A 14,333-nucleotide genomic window follows, 5' to 3' on the forward strand; every position below is an offset into this window, starting at 1 on the left:
GTCTTATTTGAGAACACTTTCCCATGTTGAAGAGAAAGTGTTTCTAGATATATATGTACAAAAGATATAAAAGATATAAAAATCTGATTCTTTGAGTTATAGCTTTTGTCTTTCTATTGTATTTTTTTGATATCCTAAATAATTTGAACTTGCTTAATTAAAAGAGTCATGTAAACACAGCTATTTTATTCTATATTATTTCATTCATCATGCCCATTTGTAAATGACTTAAGAATTACAATTTTTAGGCTAAAAGAAAACTTAATATTATTTTACATGTAAAACTAAGGCCAAGAGCAATGACTGATTAGTATAAAGCTAATAAAATCCAAGTATTCTTATTTTTGGTCAAACCCTCTTGATAGTTTTCCTCTCCGTGGATACCATGTCCCCCATATTCTGTTATTTCAGATTTTAAAGATTAAATTTTAAATTTATTTAAAATCTTATCTTTCAGAATCCATATATATATAGGGTTTTTTTTTTTTAATCTCTTGCCAACACCTAACCTCTAATTGCATGGTTTGCACTCTAAATTTTATAAGTCGCCTGAGGTCAGATGGTAGCTTTGTTGAGTCCATTACAGATTTCTAACCTCTAATGTCGAAAGTATAATTTTAATGACAAATGAATTTAAGCAGTGATACCCTCTTTCCCAATTTGGTAAGTTTAGATGTAACTTAATAATTAAATGCCCTATGGTACAATTCAGCACTTTTGCCACTATTTACATTTCCTTTAAAAATCACTTATTCTATATATTAATCAAATTGCTACTGGCTACTTATGAATAAGCTTTTAAACTTGTAAGTAGAATCTCTAAGTGCATGAGGAATAGACTGAAGATAGAACATATATGAAAAGAGTTTGTGCTTGTGAGCCAATAATACTTATAATGAAGTTAATATGATTTGTATTTAAAATTATAATTATTCTGCTAGTTATTAGGTATATATAGTACATTATTAATATAAATGTCTGTTATCGGTACTACTTTTAATTTAGCCATATCAGAAACTCTAAGCCTTAGATTACAGAGTTTGAGGAAATCACTGAGTTACAGGCTGAGGGAGGGGGCACATGGTAGTAGATATATTTTCTTTAGCATCCAGGAGTGTGAGGACTAGGGGGAGAGGAGAGCTTAGGGAGAGAAGGGAAAGAAAAAGGATCTGATAATTCACAAGTAGACATTGGCTTAAGATGTCAAATGCTAGAAAATGTCCTGTGAATTAACACCCACGAATAGGGTTCTAAAATCTATAGTTGAGGTTCAATTTCTCCTGAAATTAATATTCTAAAAATCTTAATGGGAGGGATTGATTACTGCTTTTTAATCTTAAACTCATCAGGTATGTCTTCAGAACTAGGTGATTTGGCTGCTGATTGGAAAACCTCCTACCCGTCCAAAGCTTCTTTAATGCTTGACATACTTTGAAGATGTCAGAAAATGTTTGTTATTAAAAATGAGTTTCGGTTATGCTATAAATTTTATTTTTATTTTGTTTTAGAAATTTAGAGGAATAGATTAAAAAGAAAAATTTTTTTAGGAGAGAGAAGGGAATTATTGAGGAACAAAGTAACTGAAGTGTAGGACTACTGAAGTTTCTCTCACTCTATACTTTTGCCTGTGATTTAACCCTGTTTACCATCCTCTATGCAGAGGGAGAACTAAAGTACTTCATGTTTATATCTTAGCCAACAGTTTTATTGTATTTTTAGGCACTAGCAAACTGTCTAGATGTTTACTCCTTCAGTCATTCCCAACTCAAAATCTTTTGGGAATGTAAAAGATCTTATATCTTTCTGCTCCCCTAAATCAGAAGCAATTTTGTTATTCATGGAGAGAAAACATGAAGGCATCTCCTCCCTTTTCAGTTCATAGGTGGTTATTCATGCTTAGTTAAGACAACAGGAAAAACTGAGAAGCCCTTTTCTTTATTAGCATCTACTAAGGATTTAAATTTAGGGGCCTTCATTATAAAGAACATTTCATCAAAAATAATGACACTTGGAGATTATTTTCATTAGAGATATATATAAATTGATACATTTTGCTGGCAAGCGCGCACGCCTGTAGTCCCAGCTACTTTGAGCTGAGGCGACAGGGTCACTTGAACCTAGGAGTTCTGGGCTATAGTGTGCTATGCTGATAGGGTATCAGCACTAAGTTTGGCATCAATATGGTGACCTCCTGGGAGTGGGGGCCACCAGGTTACCTAAGGAGGGGTGAAGCGGCCCAGGTTGGAAACCCACCCAGCAGGTCAAAATTATTGTGTCGATCAGTAGTGCAGTCAGGCCTGTGAATAGCCAGTGAGCTCTGGCCTGGGCAACATAGAAAGAACTGCCTCTTTAAAAGAAAGAAAAAATTTGATACATGTTGCATCTAAACATTTTATTCAAGGAGTAAATTTAAGGTACCAATATTTAGTTTTATATTTATGCTAAGATTTTTACCATCTATTTTAAATTGAAAGATAATATTTGTACCTAAGGAAAAAATACACAAGAGTATACTGTAGTAAAATATAAGTTTCATACTTCTGTCTGGCCAGTCTTTGTTTTCAGAGGTAGGACTTCTGATACTTTCTTAGGTATCTTTCTAGAAATATAAGAATAAAGTTTTCTTCAAAAACACGCAAATCTTATTAGATTTATTCCTAAGCAATTTCCTCTTCATAATACTATCATAAATGAATATTTCAGGTGTTTCTAAGTTGTTTTCTGTTGTTTTATAAATAGGTGAATCTTTGATATAGGTTTGTTAAATTTATAACCAGTCACTTTTAATAAATTAATTCTCTTATTGTTTCTAATCATTTTCCAGCTAATTCTGTTGGATTTTTCAGCTTTTAGTTTTTAAAAACATATAAGTTAACCAGTTCCAGTGAGCATTGACAAATCACTTCATAGTTTAAAAACAAAACATAACAGAGGAAAATATGCTTATTTATTTTATTTTTACTTAATTATTTTATTTATAATTGACATAATTGTACATATTTATGGGTACAGTATGATTATGGGTATAGTTTCAATGCATGTATACATTATATAATGATCAAGTCAGGGTAATTACTATATTTATTGGTTTAAACATTTATTATTTCTTTGAGGAAAATACATTTAAATGTCAAAACATTATTTTTCTGAATTTATATTTTATGGACATAAAAATTTCTAGCAAATAGTAGGTTTTCTGTATATATTTGTTGATTGAAATCAAAATTAAATGACATGAAAACAAAATTAAGTTCACAGAAGTAAAGATATAGCTGTCCTTAGCCATATGTACAGCAATATAGAAAATGTGATTCTTCTACTGTGAGAAGTAAGAAATGTTACTAACGCAAGACCTTACACATGTGTGTTCATAGGGAAGAAGGGAAACTTGGGAATAGGCAGAGTTTGGATCACATTCCTAACTGCTTAGTTTCTCATAGATTGGCAAGAGGTATTAAGTATTTAGAATTATTTTGTAAGACAATTGACAAGAACCAACTGAAAACTATTAGAACTTATAACAGTTTATTAAAGTAGCCAAATAAAATATAAATAAATAGATATCAGTAGTTTTCCTTTATGCTGGTAGTAACCAATTAGGAAGTACAGGAAATGAAGACCTCTTTTCTAATAAAATTTTATAAAAAATATCTACAAATACCCTCATAAGAAATACATGAAAGCTATTTTAAGAAAACTACAGTGCTTGAGAGACCTATGATGTTCCTGAATGAGAATGCTGACTAGCACAAAGATGATGGTCCATCTTTAATTAACTTACAAATTTATTGCTGTCTGTATAAAATCCTATAGGGAGCTTTTGGAATTAGAATGATTCCAAAGATGATTTTTAAAGAAAAGGCAATAATACCTAAGAAATTTCAGGAAATAGTACTTACTTTATGAGATATTAAATTGTACTTTTAAAGTTACAGTGATCAGAACGTTGCACTGATTCAAAAATTAATAGGTGGACCAGTGGAAGGATAGATGGCCTTGAATTGTATGATAAATGTAGAACCAAAAAAGACTTTATTGTATGATAAATGTAGAACCTTAACTAAGGTTGTTAATGCATGGTGCTAGCACAATTGGTTAAGCATTAGAGAAAATTAGATGTATTATAGATAAATTTAAGAGTTAAATGTGAAAAACTCAAATTGTTTCAAAAATCCATAAAAAATGTAGGCGTTGAATATTAGCTCTTTAAGTAGGAAGTACTTTGTAGGCATAGAAGCAATGTAAGAGTAAAAAAAATATGTCTATAGCGTCTAACAAATGGGAACATCTCTATGTTAAAATAATTAGGAATATAAAATTACAGGCAAAATAAAATTTGGGGGAAATATTGGCAAAAACTTGACTAATTTTTCCTTTCATTAAGAGCTTTTCCATAATTAAATAAGAAAAACACTAGTATTCCAATTTAAAAATAGGCAAAATATATAAATAGATAATTCTCAAACAGGAAAGTTTTAAGAGCCAGAAAGTATAAAAATGATATACCTCAGTAATTTAAAGCACTATAGATTGCACTGTAGAGCAATATGTCAATTTTTTTTTTTTTTTTTACAAACCAAATTGCAAAAAATTTTTTAAAGAAAACTATTGAAGGCTGGTGAGGCAAAATAGAGGTTGAAGCAGTATACCTTTTTGGGAAAGTAGTTTATCCATCAGGAGCTTTCTTCATATTTTGCTTTTTGACTTCTAATGTTCTAGCTTAGAGACCACCAACATGTGGTTTTTATATACATAGATATATACTTTAGCTTATTTCTTTTTTTATTATGGTAAAATGTTCATAACATACACCAGTTTTAACTGTTTTTAAGTGTGCAGTTAACACCACCATCTCTCTCTAGAATGTTTTCATCATCCCGAACTAGAACTCTGTACCCATTATCTCCATTACCCTACTTTAAATGCTCAAAAATAGTAGAATCATAAAGTTAATTATAGTATAATCAGAAGAGATTTGTCAGCTGTTCATTAAGAGTAATTTCTTTGAATATTTAATGACTTAAAAATATAGTGTACAGCTCATTGAAAAACATAAGATACAAAACTGAATAGTATGACTCTAATTTTGTTATAAAAAACATTTATTCATGTAGAAAAATACCTGTAAGAAATATACCAAAATGTAAATATTAATTGGTTAGTAGAGTTAAGGTTGGTTTATTTTATATGGTTTTATTTTAAATTTGTGTGTTCTAGATTTTTTTTTAACTCAAAAAAATAATAATGTTATTTTTAGAAGATACTGACAGTTGCAAGTACTCTTACCTGATTGGGATTAAATAAGCAACCAAGAGTCATTTCACAAATGGATCAAGTGGAAAGAGCAGGTCTGGGGCAGGCAGAGGGGATTTGGTTGTTCAAATGATGAAATTAGAAAAGCTTTAGAAAAACCAAAGCTGTATATGTGGGTATCAATGATAGAGAACCAAAGCAAGCATTATAATTGTAGAATATAATATTTAACACCTTGTGTTTGTAAAGAGGCTTAACATTTCATTTCAAAGTATTTCTGTGTATTATCTTGTTTCAGCCTTCTGATTACTATGGGTTAGGTATACCAGATATTTTCCACATTTTGCAGATGAGAAAATTTTTAGAAAAAACAACTTTCACAAGGTTGTATAAAATTATCTCTAGCCACAGAATGATAGTGCTGGAGAATAGTGTTATAGTGCAAGGCAATTTACTAATTCATGGTCTACATTTATAAATTTAAAGTGAAAATTAGTTACAGGACTGTGCAAAAACATTTTGTCTTATTTTCTTGAGAAAGCCCAACCATACTGAACAAGTCGTATTTTGAATTGCTTGGAGGTTAGTTACCTTATTTTAGTGGTTCTTGGCCTATATGAGGTGTTTTTTTAAATTTATTTTTAATTGACACATCATTGTACATATTTATGGGGTATAGTGTACACATATTCAATGCATATACGTTATATAGTGATCAAATTAGAGTATTTGGCATATCCGTCACGTCTTACATTCATCATTTCTTTGTGGTATGAATATTTGAAATCCTCTCCTAGTTATTTTGAAATATACACCATCGTCACCGTACTGTGCAATAGAATACCAGAACTTATCCCATCTAACTATAACTTTGTGCCCATTGACCAGTCTCTCCCCATCGCCTATTTCCTCCAAAGCTCCTTAGCCTCTGCTAATCTCATAGAAGTACAGAGTAGATTGATTAGTGGATATATGAGGTCTTTGACTCCTTTGGGAATGTGATACAAGCTGTGAACTCTCTCCTCAGAAAAAATGCACTTTGCGCATGCACACAAAAAATTTTGAACACAATTTCAGGGGAGCTGAATATACCCTATTTCTATCCATTGTCACCCTGGGAGTTCTTGATCACAGGTTTGGAACCTCTGATTTAGAATCCTTACAGATGCTAATTGTAGAAGAAAGGATAAAGTAGGAGGAAGTCTAAATCTTAATTTGAGGTTATATCAAGGAAAGTATTTGTGATACTGATTTTGTAATGGACTTTATACTTAAGCATTAAGTTTAAGTCTGCTAAATTTCTAAGTTTTTAGTTTTAGAGTTGTTAATAAGATTTAATTTTTTTGTAATTTTTTCTTTTTTTTATTATTTAGGTTGGGGACTGCTGCTTTTTTTTTTTTTTTTTTTGAGACAGAGTCTAACTCTGTTGGTCTAGAGTGCCGTAGGGTCCTAGCTCACAGCAACCTCAAACTCTCTCATGCGATCTTCCTGCCTCAGCCTCCAGAGTACCTGGGACTACAGGCGCTTGCTACCATGCCTGGCTCATTTTTTCTATTTTTAGTAGAGATGAGGTCTGGAACTCCTGAGCTCAAGCAATCCTCCCACCCCGGACTCCCAGAGTGCTAGGATTACAGGTGTGAGCTACCTTGCCTGGCTGTTAATAAGATTTATATCGAGGTCTATTTTCAATTGCTTTGGTATCCATGGTACTTGCAATGAATTATTCATTTACTGAATGCTTTTTTTCTACTATCTTTAAATTAGCACGTTTCAGAATAGAAATTATATCAAACATGATTCAAGCACATCAAAAATCTTAAGTAGCTTCATTTATAAATACTCCTATATGTATAAATATCCTTGAAGGTTTGATTTTTAGAAACAGTTGTGTTTTTTTATTTTACAACAATAAAAGAGTATTATTTTTTAATAGGAGAATCTTATTTACACTGCTGATCCAGAAACCTTTGAAGTAAATACAAAAGATATGGACAGTACATTGAGTAGAGCATCTAGAGCAATAAAAAAAACTTCAAAAAAGGTAAGTTTTAGTAAATTATTATTTGACATATCTCTAAAATTTATTTTCTAGACTATATTCAAGTAATACTGCCATAAACACCAGCATTAAGACAGTCTATACAACAAAACGGTTCTTTGGTTCTAGGAAATGACCCACAGAAATAATAGTTTTAGTTCAGTGACTTCTTTGCCACAGTAATTATAACTTATCCCTCCTATTCTTGTCATAGTGATAATATTATGAATTATACTTCAGTAGAAATGTACTGTTGGTGTTTTAGATCTAGATATGTGTGCATTCATCTTAAATATCACCTCAGATAATTTTCAGAAAACGTCACATGACAGAGTCAGGAGCCCTGGAATCTATTCTTGACTCTAGAAGTGTGTTTAAGTCTTCTCATGTTGAAGACAACTTCCTTACTTACCTTATTGGAGTTGTTGAGGACTATATAAGTATGTTGGCATATAGGGCTTTTTAAAAGAACAACTAGAATTTTAGTGTTCCAAGGGAAATTTGCAACCATATTCTCTACTGTTAGATTTATAAGTTTTGTTTTGATTGTTTTCCCTTTGTGGAAAGGCCTTGTACTTTAATCATCTTTGTATCTACCATTATTTAACATGTATGATGTATAATAGACAAGCATATTAAATGATATTTCCAATCAACTCCACTCTTGCAATAAAGAAATGGAAGCTCTGGTGATTTTGTATTAAATAACTCATAATTAGACTGGCTAAATTAGAGAAGAACCCAGGTTTCTTCTCTCCAAGGCTAGGTTTTTTTCATTCCACCCTCTTCCATTGGACTGCAATGCTATCTAAATGCAAGACGGAATAGTCTACAATAAATTTTCCCACTCCTTTGTGTAAAAGAGATTCTAATTCTGCCACATACTATTAGTAGGAAAACTTTTAATATATATTTAACTTTTTTATTAATATGTCTAAGCATTCTTATCAGCCATATTATGTTTGTCCAGGCTTACCTAATTGTAACTCTTTTTAATTCTAGGTTACAAGAGCATTCTCTTTCTCCAAAACCCCAAAAAGAGCTCTACGAAGGGCTCTTATGACGTCCCATAGCTCAATGGAGGGAAGAAGCCCTTCTAGCAATGACAAACATGTAATGAGTCGTCTGTCTAGCACATCATCATTAGCAGTAAGTGATTCTGATTAAATGGGCTAAATGACTTATTCATATTTATGGAGTTAGTATGGAATTTGTTAACTTTTAATATATGGAAATATTAATATCTTTAATCATTTTTATGTGTCTCTGAACTTCTAATGTCTTTATTGGGTAAAGGCAAATGGGAAAACCTTACTGTTAATGAACTAGAGACATACTTAATGTGTAGTTTATTTGATATGAAATTTTATTGTGATATATGTTCTAAAATCTCTAAGGAAAGAAATAAGTTTCAATGTGGCCTATCACTTTACTAATGTAAATAGCTATGGTTCTGTTTACACAGATTGGTTCCAATAACATAGCAGAATCTGAGTTTTATTCCTTTTGCAATGTCTGTGATGAGTACAATATAATCTCTGAAACTGAATTTCAGAGGATGATATGGGTTCTAAATTCATGTATATATTTTTAAATGTTTCCTGAACAACCCAAACTTCCAATAAACTCAGAATTATTAGATGTTAATATTAAAGGTCTTTCTAACATGAATTATTATCACTAAGTATTTGAGTGATATATCTTTTCTTTGTGAAATTATTTATTAACCTAACCTATGGAGGGTAAGAAAAGCAAGTGACCGTTACTTCTTAACTGTGTGTCCTTCAGCAAGTTTCTTATTCTCCCTTACCTACAGATGCTAGAAAAGATGTTAGTAGTGCTTACTTACCCCAGATTGTTATTGTAAGGACTAAATAATATATACATATTATATAATCACACGTGCATATGATGCAATTATATATTGAGAGGCCTTTTGGATAGTGGTTAAGAGCATGAACTCTGGAACCGAAGTGTTCAAATCCTTGCTTTGCTGTTTACTAGTTTTATGACTTTTGGCAAGTTATTAAAGATCTCTCTATTTTAATTTCACTGTCTGTAAAATGAGTCTGAAGTGTATAAGGATTAAATGACTTAATATATGTAAAGTGCTTAGAATAGTACTTGGCACATTGTGAATGGTCTGGTGTTTTGTAAGTGGTTACCTTTTATTATGTAAAATTTATACAGGCAAGACACATAATACTCAATAAATATTTTTTAAAAAGCTAATAATTAAACTTTTTAGTTAACACTTCAAAGAGTTATGGCTAAATCTATTAAAATATTTATACAGATTTTTGATCAAGGTTAACCTTAATCAACGGGAGAGAAGTTGTACTTAGTTGATAATGTAAATATATGCAAAGTAATTTGATCAAAATTGACAGAATGTAGATAAACATTCAATTCTTTGTTTATTTTCTGCATCCATAGTAACTATTATAAATTTTATTGCCTTTCAAATGAAGGTAAATGAATTTTATAGACAATTTTTAGAAAATTTATTTATATTATTTATGATTTTATCACATTTATATAGACAATATACATAGGAACACCTAAAATATATTTAAGTCATTCATGTGCTCTTCTCAAATACTTGTTTCTGTTCTAACAGATTACCCATTCTGTTTCCACAAGCAATATAATTGGATTTACTAAGCATGTTTATGTTCAGCGCTCAAACTCTACTGGTGGGCGCTCTAAATACTCCTGGTTTCGATCTATACGTCATTCTGCCTCCCGAGCTAGTTTTTCAGAGATACTAGAAGGAAGTATTGATTTTTCAAATTTCAAAAAAGGTTCTTTTCAAGTCATCTTTGACATTTGTGCAGAATTAGGAGATATGCCAAGCACTAATGGAAACAAGCCTCATGAAGTTTAATGTGAGCTTATTAGCTATTTGAAATTTATACTTGTGAAAAAAAAAAGAAAATACTCTTTGTCCACTGAATAACTTACTTATTGGGTGGGTGGGGACTTTGGAAGTCATAACTTTATGTCTGCTTTGAATTCACAACTATTTAGGTTTAATACAGTTTCTTTGCATTCTGGCACACACAAATATTTTTGGATGTTAATTTACTGTGTTTTTTTTTTTTTTTTTTGGAGACAGAATCTTGCTCTGTTGCCCAGGCTAGAGTGCTGTGAGTGGCATCAGCCTACCTCACAGCAACCTCAAACTCCTGGGCTCAACCTATCCTCTTGCTTCAGCCTCCTGAGTAGATGGGACTACAGGCCTGTGACACCATGCCCAGCTAATTTTTTCTATTTTAGTTGTCCAGCTAATTTCTTTCTATTTTTAGTAGAGATGGGGTCTCGCTCTTGCTGAGGCTGGTCTAGAACTCCTGACCTCAAGTGATCCTCCTCCCTCGGCCTCCCAGAGTGCTAGGATTACAGGCGTGAGCCACCATGCCCAGCCTACTTTACTCTTAAGTCTGAAAAAATAAGTTACTTTGGAAATTTTCTTATTTAGGACAATGATCATTTTAAAGAATAGCGATGATGTCATGAGTAGTGGATTTTTATTCCAGATTTGATTCTTAATGTTAGATTTATGGCATTTATGTAAAATTCATGATTTTAATATGGCAAATCATAAAAGTTTCACCTGAGGAAAATATAAACTTTTATACTATTTAAGTCATTGTTTTATTATCACGTGATTGGTAATACTTTGCCAACTCAGCTTTATAAACACTTCATTTTCACTATCTTACTGATGAGAACTTATAGCCGGCTACCTTATTGGTTCTAAGTTTAGTTACAGTTAGACATTCATTTATGTTAAAATAAAACAGTAGCCTTATAATTTATTTTGATTTACACTCACTCTTGGGTTTTGTATTGTGCATGTTTTTTTGTTATAGTTATTAATAAAAATTCTGATGATATTTAATTTTGAACTCTGAAACAAATTCTCACAGTTTATCAATTTCATAATTGTTTATTCAGAAGGATTGCTATTATGCTTAATTTTTGTATGGAGCAAAATTATATATGTACATAAAATACACACGCATGTATACACATGAATTTCACATATAATACAAATACTCTTTGGGAGTATATGACTTAATTTTAGAAAATTATTTCCCATGAAGTGATTTAGTTGCTCTTAATTCTGCTTTATGAATTAAGAAGAAACTACTAGGAAATGTCTTTTTACCTCAAAAACTTGTTTACTAATTTATAATTTTTTCTTTTATAACCTGAAACACCAAATCATTAATATCTCACAAAAGAAAAAGTTAGATATCACTACTAGCAATAAGCCAATATCTGTTCTGTTAGAGTTAATATCTAGTTAACTGGTCTATTCATTTGTTTTTTGTTTTCAGAATGCTAAAAATAGTATTAGTTGTGTTTTTTCCCTATTCCATTCCTGTAATTTTAAATTCCTTTATTTGAAGAGTTTAGAATTATCAAATATCTTTTAATTAATTATTATGGTAATTTGTAAAACGTAGAAATGATAGGCATAATACTGAACTGTATGTTACAATTTTTTTTAGAGAAAAACTTAAAATATAAAATATTTGTCTTGTCTTGCCTTTACAGGGTATCCCATCTCCCTCCCTCGTCAGCCTTCCTTCCTTCTTTGAAAGGAGAAGTCATACTTTAAGTAGATCTACAACGCATTTGATATGAAGCCTTAAAAAAATCTTAAATTACAGAAACGTATAAACATCTCATACCCAAATAACAAACTGACTTAAATGGTACTTGTAAGTAGCACTTGCTGAAAGCTAGAAAGAAGATAAATAACACTAAACTATGCTATTTGATTTTCTTCTTGAAAGAGTAAGATTTACCTCTTTTTTCAAGTTAATTCATGTAAAAATTATATTGATTTTGATGTAATTTATCTCTTTGTTCAAATCCCTTATTTGAAGACCAATAATTTAACTTATTCATAATATCAGTAGATTTGCAACCCTGATACAGCAAATAAATTTTTTTGGTGGGTGCCAAATACTGCTGTGAGTCTATTTGTATAGTGTCTGGAAATGAATTTATGGAAATAGATATTGCTGTGTCTCAATTTCTGCAAAGATTAAATGATATTGCAGTACTTACTGGATTTAAAAAACTTGCATAGATTCCTGATTAAATAGTGGGGTCTTTTTTCACATGTGCTGTTTGAAGTATTTAACTGTTCCTTTTGCAGTTTATTTTTTTCTCAAGTCTTTTCAAGATCTGGCATGTGGATTTTGAAAGATTTACGCTTATTAATAAGAATAGCATTTAAAGGAGATTGTTTCAAAATATTTTTGCAAATTGAGATAAGGACAGAAAGATTTAAAAACATTGTATATTTTGCAAAAACAAGATTGGTATATATTTGTAGCAGTTTCAGAGACAGTTCTGGGTTTTTTTTGGTGATTTTAGCCACTAGCAAATCTTGATTTAGTTTAATAGTGTATGGAATTTTATTTCAAATGATAAGACCATGGGAAAGTTGTGGTAAAGAATGTTTATACCTTTTATGAAACAATTCTAAAGTTGCTATCAGTTTTACAAATCTGCTGTAAAATGCTTAGATATATGTATGGTCAACTTTTTATTGTGGTCTTATGTAAAGTTGAAAATTTATTTGCTATTGTAAAATACATTTCAGAGCTTGATGTTATCTTTCACAATAGCCTTTTTATATAGTCAGTAATTCAAAATAATCAAGTTCTTATGAATAAATGCATTTTTATTTCCTAATTGTTTAGGGAGTACTACCAAATTTAATTGTCACTTAATTTTCAATTATCTGTTTAATAGTTTAACTGACTATAGATTTTTTCTATGCCACATATTTTCCACTTCTGAGAATAGTATATGACCCTTTGCTATATTTTAAAAGCAGTTGTGTTAGTAAGAACTTTGTAAATAAAATACTTAAAACCTAAGTATATTTTATGTCTCTTGTCTTAAATAATTCTTTCAGATAAATTTTCATAGGCTTAGGTTTAGAATGTGTTGCTTAAGATAAACAAAAAACAAAAAAAAATTTTCATAGGCAAATATGAATGCCTGCCTTAACTTATGCTCTTTTATGTGTTTGGTTGCTTATTTCTTTTGTTTATTCCTTCCTCCATTAATATTTTTGAGCATTTTGTATGCTGGAGTCTAAACTGGAGTTTTAATCTGGAATCTACTTTGTGAGATGGAGGTAGTGAATCCTATATTTTACATAAAATTTTGTGTTTATATGTGTGTATGAGTTCTTCTGGCAGAAAATATACAATTTTTATCATTTTACTGGGGATGATGCTGTTATTCCCCCAAAAGGGTGGGGTTTCCAGAGGCAAGAAATGACATGAGGTAAGGCATGAATTTTGGAAAGTATTGGTTGTACCTTAGCAAAATATAGCAAGTAGTTAATTTTAAGTCCAAAGGGAATGTTTCTAGTTTTTATCATCAACTCCTTGCTTTAGGTTTTTGGTAAATCCTCATTATCAGATGAAGACAGTTTGCATGTATTCTTCATATGTTAAGATGTTATATCAAGAATGGATATTAAATATAATTAACTGTTTCTCTCCTATTGAGAAAATCATATGTATGTTTTATTTATTATTGTAAGGGTCCTTTAACTGATTTAAAGCATTTAATTGTCAATTAGTATTATTCCAAGAATGCAAGGGTGGTTCAACATCAGAAAATTTATCCAATATAACTTATATTGACAATTTATAGGAGAAAGGATATGATTTTTCAATGGGTTCCAAAAGGTTGTTTAATAAAACTTGGCCACTCTTCTTAATAAAAATCTTAAGTAAGTACTTTTGGCAACATGTCTGACTAAGCAACTACATTCATAGTGGGTGTCCTTCTAATAGAACCAGCAATTATTTCTCTAAAAGATAACCAAAGAACAATTTTAATATATAACTAATGATAAAAAGAATAATATGGAAATCTTCAGGTAAGCCAAATTGAGAAATCAAAGCTATAGTGGTAAGCGTAGACTGATAACAAAGACTGGTTGAAGAGATTTAAGACCAAGATGTAGATCTCAAACTGCTAGAGAGTTGATCCCTGACAG

The 14,333-nt window shown here is 30.8% G+C and overlaps 1 protein-coding gene across 3 annotated transcripts in view; it reads left to right on the top strand.

Annotated features, from left to right (window-relative positions):
- The window catches only part of ECT2 (epithelial cell transforming 2), a 64,378-nt gene extending 51,179 nt beyond the window's left edge, over positions 1–13,199 (top strand). For 2 of the 3 annotated variants that reach the window (XM_045539680.1, XM_045539679.1), the window contains 3 exons: positions 7,187–7,294; positions 8,294–8,440; positions 11,855–13,199. In XM_045539680.1, coding sequence (XP_045395636.1) covers positions 7,187–7,294; positions 8,294–8,440; positions 11,855–11,944 — 345 coding nt within the window. In that variant the 3' untranslated portion in view covers positions 11,945–13,199. Of the gene's footprint in view, positions 1–7,186; positions 7,295–8,293; positions 8,441–9,911; positions 9,988–11,854 lie in introns of all 3 variants that reach the window. The other variant, XM_045539678.1, reaches the window with a different exon arrangement.
- The last annotated feature ends 1,134 nt before the right edge of the window (positions 13,200–14,333 follow it).

The sequence above is a fragment of the Lemur catta genome, chromosome 1 (assembly GCF_020740605.2).
Source record: "Lemur catta isolate mLemCat1 chromosome 1, mLemCat1.pri, whole genome shotgun sequence".
NCBI classification, from domain to species: Eukaryota; Metazoa; Chordata; class Mammalia; order Primates; family Lemuridae; genus Lemur; species Lemur catta.